The sequence below is a fragment of the Leptodactylus fuscus genome, chromosome 7, assembly GCF_031893055.1.
Source record: "Leptodactylus fuscus isolate aLepFus1 chromosome 7, aLepFus1.hap2, whole genome shotgun sequence".
In the NCBI taxonomy this organism is placed as follows: Eukaryota; Metazoa; Chordata; class Amphibia; order Anura; family Leptodactylidae; genus Leptodactylus; species Leptodactylus fuscus.
This window is the reverse complement of record NC_134271.1, coordinates 28149376-28168386: the sequence shown is the minus strand read 5'-3', so window position 1 is coordinate 28168386 and position 19011 is coordinate 28149376. Positions and strand designations below refer to the sequence as shown.

Sequence of the window (19011 nt, the reverse complement as noted above, 5' to 3'; positions counted from 1 at the left end):
TTTATGTTTTTCTCCCCCCTGGGTCTCCGATTATTATACTCTGGGGTCTGAAAAGACCCCAGAGTATAATAATTGTTTATGGGTGTCCACTATGGGGCATAATACAGTGTGTAGGGGACACTATGGGGTATAATACTGTGTGCAGGGGCCCCTATGGTGGATAATAATGTGTGCAGGGGCCCCTATGGGGGATAATACTGTGTGCAGGGGCCACTATGGGGCATAATACTGTGTACAGGGGCCACTATGGGGGATAATACTGTGTGCAGGGGCCACTATGGGGCATAATAGAATGCGCAGAAATGCGTAGGAGGGGGTCAGTTGAGGTCGTCGGTGTCGGTCGGGGGGGGGGGGGGGCCATGTCAAAAGTTCGCCACGGGGCCCTGCCATTCCTAGTTACGCCACTGGACTGCCCCCTCAAGGTACACCCCTGCATCATCCATACACACATGTGATGAATAATATCTTACTTATAGAGGATCTGTCATCTCTCCTGACGTGTCTGTTATAGTAAATACCAATTCTGGATCATATTTTCTTATAACTCTGTGTGTGCTGTTCCTCTGTTATTAGAAACACTAGAAATGTATGAATACCTTAACACGCCACCCTCAGCTGGGCGGTTCCATTTGGAGGTGTATCTTTACATACACTCTAACATCATCCAATTGGTGTTCACAGTGTCAGACACCCACCGCACCCCATTAACAATGAGAATGGTAACACCCAGTTGCCAAGTTGTGCACAAAATTCTAGAAGGAATAATAGAGGAACAGAATTACACAGAGTTCCAGAATTGTTATTTTTTACCTCTCTGGACATGAATAAGTCTAGGTTTGTCAGATTTTGATACATGAGGTTATGTGCCCCTGATCTGTTAGTTGGAGAACCTCTGACAATATTTTTCAGCACTGTGGGTGCAGGGAAAATGAAGTTTTGCATGGCAGCCATTGAAATAAATAGACATCCAGAGCTTTCATTGGAAGACTGCAGTACTCCAGAGCAAGAGCCAAACTGAATTAGTATAATATACCCAAATAGCGCATATGACAAGGAGCTGTCTGGCGCTGTATGGAGATGAAATCTGATTTTATGTTACCATGGTACAGCTGGTAATAACTAAATGACCTGTCCAAAATATGCCAAGTTATTGTTTCTATAGAGGACAAACTAGGTCATCTATAGGACATCATACATAGACGTGTCTAAACCATATGTGCCCATTACATTGTACCGTTTACATGTATTTGGGCTGTCTTGGCAATTTACTGTCAGTATTACAGGTGGTGCTCCTATCATAGGCCCAGGAAAATGCATCTGTATTACAGGTGCAGCTCCTATCACAGGCCCAAGGCCTATCACCTGCCACCCACTAGTCACTCTTCGGGTCATATCTCCCTTTTTTCCTCTATATGGTCATAAATATTACCAAAGACCCCTCCCCTATTCAATGTGTCTATGAAATGTACAGTAGGGAGGGTACCAGGTGGCGGTAGGAGTAGAATGGAGCTCTAGTTACACCCAGGCTATAGCATCTGAATAATGGAGCTTGTTCATATCATCAACTTATGTTTCTTATATTTTTAATAAATTTGGACTGGATCCCAACTGTGATTTTAGCAGTACCTTAAAATGTGTTATATACAGTGGTAAATTAGTGATGATTCGGGTAACACGTACAGACGTAGCGAAGTTTAACTTGACTTTATACATGTTACATGTCGAGATAAACTTGGCTACCTGTGTAGTGAGTATCAGACAGTGTAAAATCGTAACAATACACCATATTGTAAGGTATCAACAATGAATAAACAACGCAGAATGGCGAATTGCATGTCCTTTTTTTGGTAAATGGAATGATAGATGCGCTGAATGATTCAGCTGTAATTAATCATATTAAGATCAATCATATTAATCAGGACTATCCATAATACAAGGTCCTATTAGCTAACAGCAGGGATGACAACCAGATATTATCTTTCAATGGAGCTAATTGTACTAAATCAAAACACAAGGAAAAATCCTTCAGGCGCCGAACACGCGGATGTGGTGTAAGACAGTGTGTTATTTGTTTAATGGACAGCAAACTGACCCATTCTTCTCTACGGCCCCATACACATGATATAGGAGTAGACTCAGCGAAGCCTCCCATGTCAGGGTACTTTGGAACACTGAACCCTTGGTCCTAAATAGCTCTTTTTTCATACCCTACATGTGTGGGTGCTGTTATGCATGCAGTTTCTGGAAAGATTGCTGCCATTTTAGAGAAATAAGCTTAGGAAAAGTGGAATAAATGTACAGTAAATATAGAGTATATCTTGTGATAACCAACAGTTGTCACCGGGTGCTCACCATAGTGCGGAGCTGGCTCTCAGACGCCAGGTACATGCTATTCTTGTAGCAGTTCATCAGCTCCTCCTTCTGGCTGGGGCTGGGGTGACCCTGTGCCACAGGCCCCACTGTGTGAATTACATCTAAGGGGGGAGAAACCACAAAACAATTCTGTGTGATGCATAGTTCAGTGAAACCTCTCTTTACGACTACTTCTTTGAGAAGACCACCCCAGACCAAATTTCTTGTAATATTTTAGTTCCTCCATAAATTATGATACTGTGCATCTTCTTTGAGAAGACCACTTTTCAATGTAATTTTGGGTAGCCCCTTCAATGAAACTTTCAGAACCTGAGGTGCATTAGGTGTGTTACTACACATCATGTCTATAAGAGGCACCCATACTTCATAAAGGGAATTTATTAGGGTGATTTGGTACACTTAACCAGGTGCCAGGCCCAGAGACTTTGTGGGGACCACCCCTGGACTGTCATAAACACATGCAATTAGTTCAGCTATATCAGTGTCTGAAGGACATCAATACAGTTGAAATGCATGGTAGAGCAGGGAGCGTTTGGCTTCCTGCTCTGCCATTCTGTAAGCTGAAAGTGACTACAGGGCTGCTGGCTTAAAGAACAAGATGTCTGCTCCTCAGCACAGATGGGCAATACTATGACATCATAGCACGGTTCATCCTGCACTGAGATGCAGACATCCTGTATGTGCCTTGTGAAGCAGCCCTCTTATAATCTGTGGCCGCATTAAAAATATAAAAGCTTTATTCTCGCTTATTGCCTGTATTCGTAATGCTGGGGCAGTTTTTCAGTGAAGCCAGAGGAGTACACCTCGACTTCAGTGCTCAAACGCCCGACCTTAGGCACATATGCAGTGAAGTCAGGGTATACATTTCCAGCTTCACTGAAAAACAGGTTCTGGGAGCACCACAAAGGAGTCCAAGGAGACTCATTGCTGGGTAAGAATAAAGCTTTTTTTTTATTATTATTATTTTTAATACAGGCGCAGATTACAGGGTGATTTGGGACACTAAACGCCCTGTTCATAAAAACTTGACGCCCTGACAGGTTCCCTTTAAACTATGCTAACAGTTGCAGCACAGCTATGGTCATAGCCATGGGAGTAATTTAATATCATTTATTTGAGTAGGGGGTACTTGGCTTAGATCCCTGTTCTGGGCTGGTATTTGCAAAAGAACAAGCTAGCATTTTGAGACTGTGCTTCTTGCTGAGCGGTCTTTGCAGGTGAGTCAATAACAATAGTTATACTTGGCATAAAACATATAACTGAGTATAAATGACAACCAGACGACGCAATGCAATCCAAATGTACAGGTGACCGCACAAGATACCTATGGAAAAACATTGAGTCGTCTAGCCCAGAGGAATACTCCAGTAAGTCTACACTCACACTTGGCAGGCAGACAGTAGCCACAGGTCATTTTTGCTTGTCCAGTCTCACAGCCACCTAGAGAGCTACATTCCAGCTTCAGGAGCGGGCCTGCTGCCCGATGAATGCATCCATCCACTAAAAGAAAGAAAAACAAAATTTGTGAGCGGTTATGGACACTAGAGATAGGAGTATAAAGGGAATGGTAGATAGCGAACAATAGCAATCAGCATCCAGCGTATACGAGAACAGAGCGAGAAGTGCAGCACCATGGAGAGCTACCAGCATGCTCCATCTGTGCAAGTAGGTATAGTACACAGATCTCTAAGGAGACTAGAAGAGACTGGGTGTTTTTACCATAATCCTCCTGCGTTCTCAGGATTCACTTCATTAATACCCATCAGGCCGATAATTTACTATATAAAATGCTAGCTTAACATCACCCCATCATTCCTGTCCTTCTAACCTTTATAAATGCGCTCCTTGCTGTCGATATTATAAGTCGTCTATCTCTCAGGGTTCTAATCTCCCCCCTCCCCTCCCCTCTCTGTGTGATGAATCCTCTCTTTCTCTGTCATGTTATAACTCCTCTCCCTCTCTCTGTTGTGTTCTCTCCCCCTGTGGGACACAATTAAATATCATCTCATGAATTGGTTCTAATCTGGTAACTTGTAATTTAGCTGGAAATCAAATCAACAACGTACACAGAGCGGCCGACCTCCATATATGCAGATTTAGAGGATCAGAATCCAAACGAAATTGTTATCCTCCATTTAGATGCACTGGCGACGACGGTCATGAAAATAAGAGCTACAAAAAAATAAATCGTCATCCTCAATGACGAAGGCAGAGATCTATATAGGGAAAACATCACAAGGCCTAGATCGTGATGGTCTGTAACCCTGCTTTACCTAAGCCTTTCAGTATAACACATCTGTTCTTTATATCTTGCTTTTTTGCAAACAAGCTCAGAAACATATAAGATTATTTAAAGGAAACCAGTCAAGCCATGTCTGCTGCAGGGTATAACAGAAGGAGGAAAGCAGAGATCTGTGATGTGGAAGGTTTTATGATTTGGAACAGGATTTCTAAGTAAAAAGCAGACTAAATCCCAACAGGACTCCTATGAGAGACATTGAGAGTCCTGAGTCCCCCCGACCATAAACACTGATTAACAGCTCTGGCTGTCAAGTCACTGGATGTGGGTGGGGGGCTCAGTGGTTCTCCTAGGAGTCCTGTCAGGATTTACTCTGTTTATTTGACTTAGAGGAGAGAAGCTGAGCTCTGTGATATATAAAGTTATATGATAGAGGGAGAGAAGCTGAGCTCTGTGATATATAAAGTTATATGATAGAGGGAGAGAAGCTGAGCTCTGTGGTATATAGGGTTATATGATAGAGGAGAGAAGCTGAGCTCTGTGATATATAGGGTTATATGATAGAGGAGAGAAGCTGAGCTCTGTGATATATAGGGTTATATGATAGAGGAGAGAAGCTGAGCCCTGTCATATATAGGATTATATGATAGAGGAGAGAAGCTGAGCCCTGTCATATATAGGATTATATGATAGAGGAGAGAAGCTGAGCCCTGTCATATATAGGATTATATGATAGAGGAGAGAAGCTGAGCTTTGTGATATATAGGGTCAATGAAAATAGACAAAAATTGAATATAGTTTATATTTTGATGGTCTGTTACAATGGACCATCAAAATAACCCCATAATAGCCCCATTCACTTGCACTGAAATCAATGCTGCTATGTGATGTCTGTTAAAAAAAACAAAAACGAACGTCATACTATACGTCACTGTTGTGTGAATGTAGCTCAACTCCAACACCTTTAACACTATACGACTACTTAAACATGGAACAGGTGCAAAACACTACAACAATGGTGAACCATCTACACATCTGTATCCCTTCCATTAATAAATCAAGCATTACCCCCCCCCCCCCAATGAAATGCTCATTTTAGCCTTATTTATGGCGTGCATTAGTATGAAGAAGTTGTGATTGCCTTCATTACAATGTATATGACTTTATTCCATTAGACAAAGGGCACCTGAAGATGCACTTCTGTACCGAACTGTAGGTGACAAGCAGATCACACCTCTTTGTGGTTGCCATATATTGTAGTTAGTATCAAAAAGTGGATCATGTCCCACCCGAAAAAGAATTCTGGGTAAAGGATTTCCTACATTTTGTTTCCTGACTAGATCTGAAGCCTTAGATGTTGGGGGATGTGATAGAAATGTCAGTCACTAAGGTATCAGACACCATTTCTTTACCTTGTAGCTGGTGAACACAGAGTAATACGGAGAATACTCACAGCCCGAAGGCGCAGATGAAGCAAATTTTACATCATGACAAATTAAATTAAACCTTGTAATGTATGGAAAGTCATAAAGTGAATCTTTTAACATCGTGTCAACTCCTTGCCAAGTATTTCTTATAGGAAATTTAGAAATTAATGAAAAATTAAGGAGTATAACATTGCCGACAGTCTCTGTCCAGGGGCGTAACTACCATGGTAGCAGCTGCCACAGGGCCCAGGACATTAGGGGGCCCGGCAGCAACCACTACTGCTGTGTATTTATTTATTTTAATAGGCTGTTACTTGATGTTGTAACTCTAGCAGGTATCAGGCCCTATTTACTTACTGATTCTGGCTCCTGCTCACGGCTATGTCCCCTTCTGCGGATGCGGCTGTGAACAGGAGCCAGGATCGGGAAGTGAGACTGCAGGCCTGCGAACCCCACAAGCTATCATTATACTTAGGGGGTCTTTTCAGGACCCAGAGTATACTGATCAGAGGCCCAGGGGAGGTGAGGTTAAAATAAAAACAGTGTTACTTACCTTTCCTGGCTCCCGAAGGATTCAGGGCTACTTGTGTGATGTGCCTGACATCACATGGGCCGGGGCTTGCGTCCTTATGCGTCATGACGCAAGCCCCAGCTCAAGTGATATCTCTTCCATCAATGAAAATGGCCGACATCAGTGGGGAGTGCGTCAGAGTCCGGGAGAGGTAAGTATCAGTGTTTTTTTTTAATGTTTGTATACACCCCTGGGTCGCTGATTATTATACTCTGGGATCTGAAAAGACCCCAGAGTATAATAATTGTACATGGGTGGTCCACAATGGGGCATAATACTGTGTGCAGTGGCCACTATGGGGCATAATAATGTGTACAAGGGCCACTATGTGGCATAATACTGTGTGCAGGGGCGGCTATGGGGCATAATACTGTGTATAGGGGCTACTACGTGGCATAATGCTGTGTGCAGGGGCATAATAGTGTTTGCAGGAATGCGGAGGGGGGTTGGTTGGTCGAAGTCTTCGGAGGGAAGGAGAGGAGGGGGCCCATGTCGTTAAAAGTTCACCAAGGGGCCCTGACATTCCTAGTTACACCACTGTCAGTCTTTCCTCTACCAGTCTTGTAGACATACTACAGTTCACCAGTAGAAAGTTGTGCAGATCAATAGGAAGTAAAGAGGAAGAGCTAGGGCTTAGCAGAGGGGTGGGATTTAGTGATCTTTACATCCTACTATGAGTGTGTGTGGGGGGGGAGGTTTCTGCTGCAGCCAGTTGTCCTACACAGGATTGTGAGAAGAAGCGCAGAGAGCAATGGCTGATTTCCTGGGACACATATCAGAAGATTTCTTTATATATGTCATAGATTTTAACTACGATACATGAAAAGAATTAGGCTCAAAAGAAAGCAGGGTATATAAAATAAGAATTGAAAAAAAACAAAGAAAGCTGGGTATAAAATGAAGAATTTCTCCAATGTCTAATTTTTTTTTGTACGTTTCTAGGTTGTGTGTTCCTTTAATATATATTTACAGTGACTGTAACTCCATATTACTGGTTCAGAACACCAAATTTCCTGCTTAGATTATAAAGATAACAAAAATGTTGAGGATTCCCCAGTAGAGACTGCCAGAAATTGGAGGGCGGCTTTTTTCTCCAGTGCTTTCAGTATGGAAATGGTAAACACCTGGAGGACCCCATTATAGTCAATAGGGTCTGACTGTGTCTGTGGTAATCCCTGTTTTAGCGGTACAGTTCTCCGTTCCTTCAGCGGTCCCAAATGACAGAGACCAGCGCAAATGTGAACCTGGCCTATGTGAACATACCTTTTTATTTGTCAAAGTGCAATCTGAGAACATTGACTTTCATTCCATGGGAAGAATATGCAAATCTGTCTTCCATGATGTAATTAGGAAGTCAGGTGCCTCAGTGTTGCAAACCAATAGAGGGCGATCACTGGAATGTGCAAGCCTGTCTTCCCTGATGTAAATAGGAAGACAGAATCTCAGTGAAATAGCCCAATAAAGGCTGAATCCCTTTAACATCATGCTCGACCTTCCAAGAGGCCTTTGTTTTGCAATGATGCTGGGATTATTACCAGGTATAGTCTCTCAACCGAGGACGGCCGTTTCAATGTTATTCGTCAGCCCGCTGTAGAGAAGACTAACCTGGTAGAGGTGAGAGGCTTAGACAGGGTTAGGGGGATATTGTCACTCCTTGGGGAGAGACCACCATTTAGGTGTGTGGAGACTTTCATTCCATATGCAGATGAGTTGTTCGGTGCCTATCCCATGACCTGTTTTTGCCTATGGTTCTCTCCAAGCCCCCGATTCCTAACATAAAGCTTGACAGGTCCCGATGTGCGGTCATAGGAGAAAATGTTCCAAACAGATAATTTGCATTTGCAAGGTTTTTACAATGCAAAACTAAAACAGAATGGCATTTAGGATGGACATTCACTTTAAAGATGACACTTCCATTACAAATCAAAGACAGTCACACTGAATCTTAAAGTTAACTGCAGATGAAACATGACATATCTAAAAATGCCTATATCAACAATGTAGTTATGAGCTGGGCCCGGGTATGTGAAACTGACACTAACATTACTATGTAGACACACATTAGAAGCAAAAAGCTGTCAGCCATTCTCATTCTGCTGTACATCAGCCCGGCATCATCTGTCGGCTCCAAATCACCCAAAATGTTTCTGGTTTCTTATCTCAAACATTTTCAATATTGGTAGAAACTGTGTTTGAAGTGATATCGCCGTCACAGACATTTATGGCATATCCACAGGGTATACCTGATAGATGTGGCTCCTAACTCTCAGTTTGGCACCTATTTTGAGAAGCAACCCCAACCCTATATAACATGCTGAGCCCATGAATTACTGTGGGTTCTAAGGATGCCACACATCACGGATATAAGGGATTTAATAAAAGGATAGAAAACAAACAAGGAAAAGACAATAAATAAGAATATACGCACACTTACAAGGCTGGGGTGAACACAATGTCTGCTAGCTGACACCCCAAAGTATACAGACAAATAGATGATGGGAACTAAGACGACGTCTGGAATGAATGGGTTGACTGACATAGCATAATCCTGTGTTTTATAGTGTTTTACCCAGCCTCCATTCTTAAAGAGGTTGTCCAGGAAATATAATTTGCCACAAGGAGGCATGGGAAGATGGGAAAAAAATCCAAAAAACCCCCAAAACATACAAATCTGACCTTAGTGCTCCTGACACGGGACGTCACAGGTGACGTATGTGAGTGATGTCCCAGTTCATTTCCTTAGGCTGCTGCAGTCACGTTGCGCAAGGATTTCTGCCAGAACAGGTCCTGGGGTGTGGCTGGACCAGACAGCGGTGGGGGACACTGCAGCCCTGAGGACAGGTGAATATGGTTTTTTTTTTTTTACCTTTCCCAGCCTTACTGCAGAAAACTGTAATTACTGGACAATCCCTTTAATATATAGAACTTGGAATTTGGTTTTACACCTTTTGTACCAGACATTTTATCAAGCTTACAATACAGTAACTAAGAGAGCTAACAGAACCTTTTACTATACAGGTTTTGCAAACAGCCAAACAAATGGATCTCCATTCTCATATAGGTGCCAATCCCAGTGGTATCCACATCTATCCCAAATGTATGGCATATCCTGCTCTAAATATCTGGTATAAGAATACCCCTTTAAGTATAAAATGAAATTTTCTATATGTGTTTGTATGTAATAACACAATCTTATGTACAATTATTTGCTTCATTTACAGTTTAGTTTCTTGGTCGTCCTCAGGGCATAGTCATTGGGATTATCACTTACTCACTGCTTTAGCTATGTGCTTTATATAGCATTAAGTTACACTTGGTTATGATACCATAATGTGTCAGTGTTATATATGACTTGGGCCAAAAGATATAGTTCGATAAATATCACTCAAGTCTGGTTATTCTTCAGTCCTCCTGGAAAGGAATCGGTTACGTTGTACATGCAGTCTAACCTGCAGATGGCATGTTATAGAGCAGGGGGAGCTGATCTGTACATATATATATATATATATATATATATATATATATATATATATATATATATATTTGTAGGAAAGATTACATATAAGTGTAATTTGCGCATTAAAATCTTTGCTCTTCCTATTGTACGGAGTCCGGTGTATCACGCTGCCTGTAGCTTCCCTTTACAGCACATGACTTCCTGGTATTTTGCCATCTATATTTCTTGGCTGGTAAAACACTACATATTCCCATTTATATTAAACATAACCTCTTGGACGTAAAATAAATTCTAAATATATGAACAAAACAATTACATAATATTAACACGAAACAATGTACGCTGAGCAGATAGGTTAATAGCCAGTGTGCGCTCGGTTTTTCTCCTTATGCCTGGGGATATAGAAGCAGACAAAAGACTTTATATGTATAACATTTATCTCTCACAAAGGATGTAAATTCTAGGGAAATACATTGAGATCCATTGTTTGAGAATTACTCTTTAAAGCCTTGACAATCGCAATAAATAATTCACAGCAAATTTATAATACAAAGTTAAAGGAGTTATTCACCTTGTGAAAGAAAATGTTGTCCTGTTATTAAGGCCCGGGTTCACATCTGCGTTCAGTATTCCGTTTGGGAAGTCCGCATGGGACCCCCCGAATGGAAGACCGAATGCATTGACAAGTGGCGAGCAATGAAAGCACATGGACCTCATAGACTATGATGGGGTCCGTGTGTTTTCCGGCCGGTCTTTGAATGAATCACGTAGAGATTAAAGTTATTCATGAAATACTTTCCTCTCTGCATGCTCCATGTGAACACCACACGGAAAACACACAGACCACATTATAGTCTATGGGGTCCATGGGCTTTCACAGTTCACCGCTTGTCTAATGTGTTCGGTATTATGTTCGGGGTCCCTGAACTGAATACTGAATGCAGATGTGAACCAGGGCTAAGATAGACCATTGATGGCCCATCTTAAATACAGCAACATCTATTGCCATCCTTTAAGTGCAGTTCATCTTGCCCCAGTCTTCTCGTCTCCATAAAATTGCCACCAGTTTATCGGACCACTCTATTACAAGGCACATTAGTAGTCTGAGACATTCCCTCTGTATCAGCTGGATGGAGTGTCGGAGACTACTACAGCACAATATACTGTATATACAGTAGTCTAAGAAACTGGTGGACACTTTACAAAAATGAAGAGGGAACTGGCAATTGGAGGTATTGCACCTAAAAATATTAAAATAGGTTCTTAACTAGGCGTTATGTATTTAGTGCAAAATGTGTATTGTGAACCGGAGGTTTGCTTCTCCTAGTGTCTTCCTAGTGGAGTAGAAGTCATGTAAGTTTGGTTTGGTTTTGACAGTGCTTATTGTGTATCAGTTGTTATAACTTGGCTTGTAGGGGACATTTCAGGACAAGTGGCTTTTAACTGATCGCCTGTAATGGCAGAAAGGTGCGCTGTGGTTAATGCATCCATTTCTAGATCCAGGATCATATGCTGGTAAAGGCGTGGGAAACAGTCTGAAGATCAGGACCACACCATTCATTAGGCAAGGTGAGTCTCTGGCCTCAGGCGGCAGCAGTTGAGTCTTCTGCATTGGACTGCTGTACATCCCTTCATACATCTGTTCCCACATACACTCATATGGGTAGATGTCAATGCCAAAGCTACAGGTGTGTTAACTGTGATGGGTGAAGTCTGCCAGACCGCACAGGTGTAACGCTCCTGGAGCTGAGGAAGTGCTACCTGCTGGATCCACAACACACCTGATTTAAACCACTACACTCTTGACTCAATTGAAGCTCCTGGCCATGGTTGTCTTTTAGCTATGACATGACATCATATGTCCAAAACGTCCTTGAGTCACAGGAAAAAGACGACTCCGGACAGGAAGAGGAAAGACAAAGATCTGTGTAAAGTGTTTATGTGCCGAGTGAATATACTGTATGTGTGCAGTGAAGACACACAGTACAGACCAAAAGTTTGGACACACCTTCTCATTCAAAGAGTTTTCTGTATTTTCATGACTATGAAAATTGTAGATTCACACTGAAGGCGTCAAAACTATGAAGTAACACATGTGGAATTATATACTTAACAAAAAAGTGTGAAACAACTGAAAATATGTCTTATATTCTAGGTTCTTCAAAGTAGCCACCTTTTGCTTTGATTCCTGCTTTGCACACTCTTGGCATTCTCATATATAGTGGGTTCAGAGATAGCAGGTCCCGTAGGCTGTCCCGTAGGGGGTCCCAAAATACATCAGTACACATATGGGAGTGCCAAGAACAGAAGAGCAGGTATGCATGCTGGGAGTTGTTTTACAACAGCTGGAGTGACGAAGGTTACCTACCACTCATATAGACAATGCACAGTGTTACTTCCAATGCACAGTATAGTACTCCTATTGCCCTGGATATACAGACACTACACAGTATTACTACTCTTGTCCTGTATATGCAGGCACTACATACTTCTCCAGTCCTGTATACTGGTGATAACTCCCAGTATCTGATTTAATACTGTATATATGGACACTGCACTGCATACAGCGCATTTCTATTATTATCTACTTATGGACTGTGCACAGCACCACTTCTGCTGTCTAGATCTTATCCCCCCCTTCCCAAATAAGAACATACTGTTCAGAATATTATGGAGGGGGGGGGGCAACTTTTAACTTTTGCCCAAGGCAGCAGAGAGGTCAGGTGCAGTCCTGCCGCAGATATATTTTCTGATCCAAGTTTGTACTAAATATTATAGATGAATGACAGAATTTTTGCAGGCCATCTGGTATGTGCATTACAGATTGACCAGGTTCTTTTTTATTTTTTCATGTTAATAGCCTGCGGTTTATGCACAGAATGAACAATCCATTATTCATGACCTACCCTAAGGTTCAGCCATCAATATCTGATCTTGCACAACCCCTTTGAGTAGCTCACCCAATGGAGTTTTGGTTCAGTTAGAGGTATAGTAGGAAACTTCTGCAAGTAAACCAATTCAGGCAGCATGGAAACTGCTGAGCCAGTGTCTAACATCAATTCAGTAGCCAGAGACTGTCCTGAAATAGCATCCACATGCACAGTGCGCATTATTTTATCATTTTGCACACTCAGAATAATTATTCCTGGGTTGTCATACACCTGATGACTCCTCTGACAGACATTAGCACAATGTCCCGTATTGTTGCACTGAACATCCTTTGCAGGACATCCCAGAAAGTTAACTGTTTGCTGAGTGGATGGAAACACTTCTGTAGCAACTTTACTAACGCTGCCGCTTAAAGGGAGTCTGTCACCTGAAAACTCAGTGCGTTGTAGGGAACAATATGCTGAGCACTATCATATCTTTAGATAGTCTAATAGGAGTACCATTTCCTTTAAAAAGAAGGTTTTAGAAAAATGCAAATGTGGCAATGGGGCGTGTCCGAGACTAAGGTTTCCAAATTTGAATACAGAGCCCCCACATACTGTGACAGTACTCCTCCATACCCTCATTTGCAATTGTAACATAATATCCCTTACAATGCACCCCGGATGGTTTAATTTTCCTAGTGACAAACTCCCTTTAAAGGAGATGTCCAGGGAAATTTATTTTACTCTCACATGCTGAGGTTTGTTTTTAATGTCAGTCCTGGTAGTCCCGGGTTGATTCCCACCCTAGGTCACATGATCGGATCCAGCTCCCTACCCCTGGGGCGCTAACTTTAAATTCTCTATAAAAATAAATCTGGATATATTCATGGCGATATCCCTTTAAGGAGGTTGTGAAGCCAGGGCAGTGGATGCTTTCTCTCCACTTACTGTCTGCACGTCTGCCATTGCATATTTAATCTGGCTACTAATAGTAAAAACCTTAGGCTGGTTTCTAGTCGTAGTTGTTCTCTCATGCAAGAAGTTCTTTTCTATGAGCTGATTTCTGATCATTTCATCTGCCATGTTTCCAGATTCGGATACAGTATGACTACCATTCCTCTCAGGGCAGCAATGTACTGCTCTGTAGATTCACCATGTTTCTGCCCACACTGACAGAATTTATATTGCTCCGACACTACATTAACCTTCAACTCGCTATACGTTTCAGATAGCTGTCAGGCAGATGCTCATCTCAGGAAAATCTGCACTACTGATTGTAAGCGGATACAATACTGTGCAAAAGTTTTAGCCTGGAAAATGCTGCAAAGTAAAAATGAATTTTAGAATCAAAAGCATTGTCTTCACCTTTTATGAACAAAATAGAAATCTAAAGCCCTTCAATATTGGGTGTGGCCCCTCTTTGTCTTCCATTACACTTCTAGGTACATTTGCAGACAGTTCTGGAAGGAACTTGGCAGGGAGGTTGTTCCTGCCGCCATCTTGGAGAACTAAGCACAGATCTCCTGCGGATGTAGACTTGCTCCAATCCTTCTGTCTCTTTATGTCATCCCAGACAGACTAGATGATGGTGAGATCAGGGCTATATCTGGGGGACTGTACCATCACTTTCAGGATTCCGCCTGCAAAGGGCAAAGGTCACACCAAACACTGATGAAATTTAGAGTTCTCTTTTCCTCATTCACTGCATTTTGTTCATTGACAATAATAAACTATTAACGTATAGTTCTTATTTGTAGCAATTTTCTACACCTGCAAAGTACTGTAGTTTGTTGGATCACTTGATACTCTCAGGAAGTGGATTCGATGGAGAGCAGCCATCTTTGTCATTAAGTATGCCATATAAATGCATAGGCCAATATATGTAGCTACATCAATATCATGCAAAGGGTATAATATACAATCTTCTAATAGAGTAGCCTCCATATAGAACACAATGACTTCCTGCTGCATTGTCCTTTACAGTCCTAGACGGGGAGAACACTATTGAGCTTCCAGGGATGTGGTTGGTACGTGAAGATCTCCATGTTCTTGTGCAGATCTGGATGTGTTACATTAGTGTGAGACATTGACGGATACATCACGTGTTGCTAGCACTTTGCGTTTGACTTTTATACAAGCTGTAAAACAATGGGAACAGTGGATTTAGACCTTCTTCAGGTTTACCTTAGGAGTGGAGAAGGGATCATTGTTAGGCCAGCTGTACATGGGCAGTTTTAGCCTGTAGTTATATGATCCATGTATTGTCTGTTTCCAAACTGCACTCGCACCATGATAAATAACTATGATACTATTAGTCCAGGTCTCTGGAAATTTCTCTGCAAAATATTAATTATATTTCAACCATATTTTGATTTCCAGCTGCCTATATGCCATTGGCCTTAAAGGTGCTGTCCATGTACAATTTATAAAAAAAAAATGCCCAGAAAACTTTAAAGTAGTAAAAATTATAATACTCCCTTTGCTGATCCCCAACTTGTTCCAAAATTTCCCAGGTTCCTCTCCAGTGTTCTCGTTCTCCATCTACATGGAAATGTGACTACTGAGCCAAGCACTGGCCACAGCAGTGACCGGCTACAACCAGTGATTGTAGTTCGGGGCCCTGTCAGCATAGAAATATGACTACTTAGCCAAAGAGCATCGCAACATGAGGAGCCTGGAATCAGTATTGAGAGCATTATTACTTTACTTGTACATGGGGCCAAAAAAACTGGTTCATACACTGGTTGATTTCCTGACCTAAACCCAGCCAGGAGACATGTCAGAAACCATCCTGTCTGTAGCTTCCCTGTTCGTACTATATAGGAGCCCAGGAGATCACTATGATGCAAGGAATCTTGATGATCTGATGGGGTTTGGGCCAGGAAATCTGCCGGGTGTACTGACTAGAGTCTTCGTTTGGATTGCTCCCCGTGCATGGGGCCTCACGGCCTTTTGGTAATATGAACACATAATGGGGGGATTTATCAAGACTGGCATCTCCTAATTCTCTGCTGCCATGAGATGTGCTAGAGTTATTAAAAGGCTCATGTGCATCCAAATTGAAATCTATACCAGTCAGCTTGGTGTACGTTTCAGCTAGAATGGATACCAATTTTCTGGCTCAAGCTGTAGTAAATCTATTAAGCCATGGTGTTCCCATCCTGGCTGCCCAAGTGGAACAGATAGGGGAAGTGTTCACACCTATGAATTTGATGCTGAATTTGTTAAACAGAAAATCTCTGCTTCAGGAATTTGCAGCAGATTTTTTCTGCTTGAGAAAAACTGACTTGGATTTTGACGTTAGGGTGCATTCAGACTACGTAACGCCGGGCGTGTATGAGAGCCGTACACGCCGGCATTACGGCAGACTGCCGAACACTTCCCATTCACTTCAATGGGAGCGCTCGTAAACGCCGCTGTTACGAGCGCTCCCATTGAAGTGAATGGGAAGTGTTCGGCAGTCTGCCGTAATGCCGGCGTGTACGGCTCTCATACACGCCCGGCGTTACGTAGTGTGAATGCACCCTTAAATTTGAAGCAGAATTTGGAGAAGAGTGCTTCTGTGTTTTGCCTAGTTTGACTTTATTGGGTAGGGTCAAATTCCAAACTTGTCAAATTCCACACCTAAGGAGAAAGGTGTATTTTCTGGCTCCCATTCATTTCAATGGGAGTTCTTAGGGTGTGTTCACACGCCCGAATTTGCATTCCACGTTTGGACATTCTGTGTGGTTAGCTGTAACGGGATACCGGTGCAGTGCACCTCCATCCTGTCGCAGCATTCCGCTCCGGATTAGGTCAAATGAATGGGCCTGATTGGGTGGGAGTCTCGCGTAGCGGACGCGGTAGCTGATTCAGCCGTGGAATCCGTGGCAAGAAGGGTCATCTCTCTTCTTTTTTACACTACTGGCTAGCTGAAAAAAGAAGCAAGTGGCTCCCATTGACTTATAAGGCGGATTCCGTGTCAAAATCCACTGCCAAAAAACTTTGTGTGAACAGACTCTTAGATGGTATCTGCCTCAAGGGTGCTTTTTTTTTTCTTCCTAGTTGAAAAAAAATCAGCTACTGCTTTCCATTTCAATGAATGGGAGGCAGATTCCTCCACAAATTCAGCATCAAATTCCTACATGTGAATAAAGGACAAAGTGGTACTCTTTGGTTCAACAAAAACATCACTTTCGTGCCAGAAAACTGGCGTATTTGGTTCGATAAATGAATGTGCTGTATTGTTTCGGCAACATATATTTAGAAGCTCTTTTAAGGCAGCATTGTAATAGTATTATTTGTACTTGTGTACATTGCATTCTGAATGTATTTATAAAGTGATGGAAGAGCTTAGTCACTCGCACAATGGATGAAGTAGACGGCACTTGATCTCTAACAGTGGCCCTGGTAGCCGGATGTTGTACTGGAGCATGCAGAGAAACGTGACCTCACTGTGATTAGAGCCAAAGCTCTTTCTTGTGAAATAAACCGCACTGTAGCTCAGTTGGTTTCTTCATTTAAAAGAACATTGTGGCTGGAAGGGAGGTACAGATTGAAAGTCTAGGATCAAACCCAATAAATCTAAGAAATATTTCTGAATGAGACGAGCAATGAGCCGCTGGCCATTTTTCTGAAAGTTTATTCACAGCAGATAAATATTCTTAGTCTTGGTTGGCAGATGTGTTTTCGAATGAGCTCTTTTTGTGTAGGGGGAACTAACTAAATACTGTATAACCTATTAAAATTAAAGTTGTGCAAAAACACTTCCCTTTAGGAATGTTTTCTTACTGTGGATTTGGGTTATTTGTGTATATAACAATACAATAAGTTGTAAGTTATCCAGAATTGGGATCACTATAGGCCAAATAGAAAAAAGAAAAAGAACAATAACTAGAAATACGTGCCGTGGTGCTGTAGACTGGCACCATCTTCTTTTTCCTACGCACAGTATCCTAAAAGTGCTGATGGTGAATCACCAGGACTGCTGTAATACACTGCCAGTCCATTAAGTATCGTACAGTTAAACCTTCTTTTGGCTAGATTACCACTCAGTAGTGGGCCCAACAGGTCCGACATATTTGGAGTGTTAGGGTACGTCACATGGTGGAATTTGCCATGGATTTAGTGGTGGATTTGACTCATTACTTTCAAAGGTAGGCAGAGATCTCAGCCGTGCACTGACATAATAAGTGTCCTGCTTGTCTTGCCTCGGATTCTTGAGACTCTCTGCCGATTGGGGATTCCCTGACCTAACCAGCAGCAGAAATCCCCGATGGAATGACCATGGATGGAAAACGAAGAGGAATTCCTCTTCATTTTCCTCCATGTGAATTTACCCTTGTAGTCAATCATCTAGTGTTAGGGACCAATGTATACACGGCCAACTAACCACTTCCCAACCGCCACAAGACTATCTATGCCCCAGCAGTTAACTGTAAACCACAAGTCACTGTATTAATATGAAAATAAGACCTAAGACTATGTTACGTTGGCTGAGGAAAAAGACCATTCCTCTGCTGGTTTCAGTTTTATAATGCCAGACACCGGTCGGACCTACTTATAGTCAATGGAGTCTGTCCAACTATATGGACTTAAACAATGTAGAGAGGACGGTAGTGTGACCCTAGCATAAGAAATGTTTTAACATTGTAACTAAGGCTACATTCACACTACTGTCAGCTGGATGCAGTTTAATGGCTGGATGCAGTTTATTTTTTCCCCCAGTCTGTGTAATATTCTTAGGCTACCAATGGTAATGTGAACATAGCCTAATCAGGTTTTTTTATGCATTAAGTTGACATGGTTATCATGTGACATACGTAACTATTATCTCGTCATTCTGAGTAAATACCATATATGAGACATACGTTGTTTCAACAGTTAAAAAGATGCTTTCCTAAAATGTGATATTTCACAAATTTTATAATCTAAGAAAATAAATATTACAGTGAAATCATGCTTTCTGTTCTCAGATTCCAAGTCTTATTATTCTCAGATTGACTACACTACAAATTAACTGCATGGCACTCAAGATGGAAAATGTGCGCTGATTGTCGCCATTGTATTTCTTTTTACATTCATTGATCTGT

The 19011-nt window shown here is 41.9% G+C and overlaps 1 protein-coding gene across 2 annotated transcripts in view; it reads right to left on the bottom strand.

The window, feature by feature from the left end:
• The window catches only part of MACROD1 (mono-ADP ribosylhydrolase 1), a 496680-nt gene that overhangs the window by 19022 nt on the left and 458647 nt on the right, over positions 1-19011 (bottom strand). For both annotated transcript variants that reach the window (XM_075281508.1, XM_075281509.1), the window contains exons 5-6: positions 3757-3873; positions 2353-2474 (exon numbers count right to left, since the gene is read on the bottom strand). In XM_075281508.1, the coding sequence (XP_075137609.1) occupies positions 2353-2474; positions 3757-3873 (239 nt within the window). The remainder of the gene's footprint in view (positions 1-2352; positions 2475-3756; positions 3874-19011) is intronic.